The following is a 3734-nucleotide window of genomic DNA, read 5'->3' on the forward strand; positions in this document are numbered from 1 at the left end:
GTGCTCAGTGCAGACTCACTGATTCCCAGGGAAGCGTCTGCCCCCTCGGTACGTGGGTGAGCACTAACCTGGGCAGGAGTTCAGGAGAGGCTGCTCTCCTTGAGAGACCGCCCGGCCTAGGGAAGGATGTCCACTTTGGTACCAGCTCCATCGTTCTTCCTGTCCGTGCTCTATTTAAGTGCTGCAACCTTTTTTTTTTGGTCCAGCTGTAGATCTTTCACCTGTAGAATGAGGCAGAAGAATACTTACCTTGCAGGACTGTTGTAAAGGATTAGGGAAAGTAAATATTTGTGATGTGTTCAGTGTGGGGTCAAGGAGGTGGCAGCTGTTTACAGCTTGCTCCTCTTCCTCATCCAGTTTAGTTCAGTTCAGTTGCTCAGTTGTGTCCAACTCTTTGTGACCCCATGGACTGCAGCACACCACGCTTCCCTGTCCGTCACCAACTCCCAGAGCTCGCTTAAACTCATGTCCATTGAGTCACTGATGCAATCCAACCATCTCATCCTCTGTCATCCCCTTCTTCCCCTGCCCTCAATCTTTCCCAGCATTAGAGTCTTTTCAAATGAGTCAGTTATTCGAATCACGTGGCCAAAGTATTGGAGTTTTAGCTTCAGCATCAGTCCTTCCAATGAATATTCAGGACTGATCTCCTTTAGGATGGACTGGTTGGATCTCCTTGCAGTCCAAGGGATTCTCAAGAGTCTTCTCCAACACCATAGTTCAAAAGCATCAATTCTTCAGGGCTCAGCTTTCTTTATAGTCCAACTCTCACATCCATATGGGCTTCCCTTATGGCTCAACTGGTAAAGAATCTGCCTGCAATGTGAGAGACCTGGATTGGGAAGATTCCCTAGAGAAGGGAACAGCTACCCACTCCAGTATCCTGGGCTGGAGAATTCCATGGACTATATAGTCCTTGGGGTCACAAAGAGTTGGACACGACTGAGTGACTTTCATTTTCTTTCACATCCATACATGACTACTGGAAAAACCACAGCTTTGACTAGACGGACTTTTGTTGGCAAAGTAATGTCTGTGCTTTTTAATGCTTTCTAGATTGGTCATAGCTAGTCTTCCAAGGAGCAAGCCTTCCTCATCCTCATTTGTGCTTTTGGTGCAGGTTTTGAAGTGAAGGATCATGCCACGAAGCCGGAGACCCCTAGCAGCCTGCCGGCCCCTCCCCAGATGCCTTTGCCCGAGATCCCACAGCCGTGGCTGGTGAGTGCAAGACCCACCATTAACTTTGTCAGAGTCCACATGTACGCATTAATATATAGTATCTGTTTTCCTCTTTCCGACTTAGTCACAGACTCTGAGTTCATCCATGTCTCTGCAAATGACCCAGTTTCATCTTTTTATGGCTGAGTAATATGCCATGGTACCTACATACCACATCGGTATCGATAGTGTGGTGTATGAAGCAGAAATTGAGATGCAGTCTTGGAGAACAGGCGTATGGACACCAAGGGGGAGAGCGGCGGGTGAACTGGGAGGTCGGAACTGACATGTGCAGTTCTCTGCTACGTCCCTACTTTATAAGTAGCGAACTGATGAGAGGCTGCTGCACAGCACAGGCAGCTCCACTCAGTGCTCTGTGGGGACCTAAAGTGGGAAAGAAATCCAGAAAAACAGCGGATAGAATCCCAAGGACGGGGGAGCCTGGTGGGCTGCCGTCTCTGGGGTCGCACAGAGTTGGACACGACTGAAGCAACTTAGCAGCAGCAGCTGATTCACTTTGCTGTACAGTGGAAACTAACAGCATTGTAAAGCTAGTGTACTTCAATAAAAATGAAAAAAAAAAAAAAAAAAGTCCCACAATCAGGAGAATCACTGGAAACCTGGGTTATTTTTGGTTCCAGGGCAGGTGATAAAAGCCTGATTCTGCAAGAAAAGAGGCCTTGGTTTGCTCAGGGCATGCCTATGAGTGTGTTTTGGGGAGCTAGTAATGGTTAAGTGGGAGGCTGTAGGTGTGGCCTTCCCACAGGAGGCTGCTGGGCCTCTGAAAATTGCTGGAGCTACAGGTCCATGGAAATCTGTTCTTAAGTCAGATTAAAAAAAAAAATCAGATGATTATCAGCAAAATAATGGCAGTAGAGCCTAGTGACATGCCCGTCTCTCTGCGTTAGCTCTGAGTTTGAATATCCGTAGCCTAAGACTTCAATATTCACTGTTATGCTTCTTTCTGGGATTAAATATCCTTTTTTTTTTTCTCCAGAAGAAAAATATGTACATAGTCCAGGAATGTGTATTTTATTTGATTTTCTGCATTCAAAATTTGTTTTGGAATTCTCTGGCTATTTTTGTGATCTGGGGATATTCGTGTTTGCCATTTTTCATGCCCCACTCAGCTTTTTCTGCCTTTTGCTATTTTCTAATTTGCTTACTCAGGAAAATTAGGCTCTCATTCAAAATTAGAGCAGTGTCAGTTACCTAGCAACTCTTTTCCTAATGGTTGCTTTCTGTATGAATCATCTTATCATCTGTCCAGCCAGAGAAAAGCTGCAGGAAGACAGGGCCACAGCCTGTTTGTTTTGTCCCTGCCTGGGTCCCAGCACAGGGCCAGTGTCCTGTGGGCGCTCCGTGATGATCACTGGAGAGGGGATGGAAGGAGCTCGGCACTCACTGGGTCCCTACCACATGTCACAGGGCATGCTTATTCCTCTTCCACTTACAATTTCATTTAATCCATACAGCCTGACCTCAGAGAACCCTGCAACACCTCTGAACACGTGAACAGTGTGTGTATCCACTTTACAGAAAAGGAAATGTGGCTCCACTGGCAAAGGGACAGCCCAAGGTTAGGAGGAAAGGCAAAAGCAGATTTTTATAACCTATTCTTTTGATTTCAAATCCAGCCTTTTCTCAGTAATACTGTCAGTATTTGTGGAAGTGAGGCAGCAAAACCAACGTGAGTGCTCACCAGCATTCACAGACAGAGAAGGTTTGTCAGGAACCACGAGCCTGTTTCTGCATCGGGTGCTGAGGAGGCAGCAGGGTCCAGGGCGCAGACGGGAGTGTGGCTGCCTGCTTCCAGGTACCAGCTCTGACACTTGCTGTGTGGGTTCAGACTGTAGCTTTCACGTCTCTGTGTCTGAGAGGCCTCATTCCAAAACGAGTGTGCTAATAGCATCACCAACTCGATGGACATGAGTTTGAGCAAGCTCCGGGAGTTGGTGATGGACAGGGAAGGCTGCTGCGCTGCAGTCCATGGGGCTGCAAAGAGTCGGACACAACTGAGTGGCTGAACTGAACTGAACTGAATAGTACTTAGTGAGATTGTTGTGAAACTGAAAAGAGTTGGTGTGCCTCAAGTGCTTGGAATATCTGCCTTGCATCTATTAAGCCCTGTGCAAGAGCCGGCTGTTACTGTGTAGGGCAGTGCTTCTTAAAATTCCAGGGAACTTGTTAAAGTGAGCATTCTGGGCTTCCTTGGTGGCTCAGTGGTGAAGAATCCACCTGCCCAGTGCAGGAGACATGGGTTCAATCCCTGGTCTGGGAAGATCCCACTTGCTGCAGAGCAACTAAGCCTGTGTGCCATGACTACTGAGCCTGTGCTCTAGAGCCCGGGAGCCATGACTGCTGAGCCTGTGCTCCGGAGCCCGGAAGCCACGACTGCTGAGCCTGCGCTCCAGAGCCTGGGAGCCACAGCTGCTGAGCCCGTGCTCTGGAGCCCGGGAGCCTCGACTGCTGAGCCCGTGCTCTAGAGCCCGGGAGCCGCGACTACTGAGCCCATG

General features: G+C 48.4%; 1 protein-coding gene across 1 annotated transcript in view; it reads left to right on the plus strand.

Moving 5' to 3' along the window:
• The window catches only part of AFAP1 (actin filament associated protein 1), a 93729-nt gene that overhangs the window by 3814 nt on the left and 86181 nt on the right, over nucleotides 1-3734 (plus strand). Inside the window, exon 2 of the mRNA XM_010854528.1 lies at nucleotides 1121-1218. Coding sequence (XP_010852830.1) covers nucleotides 1121-1218 — 98 coding nt within the window. The remainder of the gene's footprint in view (nucleotides 1-1120; nucleotides 1219-3734) is intronic.

The sequence above is a fragment of the Bison bison genome, unplaced genomic scaffold, assembly GCF_000754665.1.
Source record: "Bison bison bison isolate TAMUID 2011002044 unplaced genomic scaffold, Bison_UMD1.0 scf7180017864342, whole genome shotgun sequence".
Lineage (NCBI taxonomy): Eukaryota > Metazoa > Chordata > Mammalia > Artiodactyla > Bovidae > Bison > Bison bison.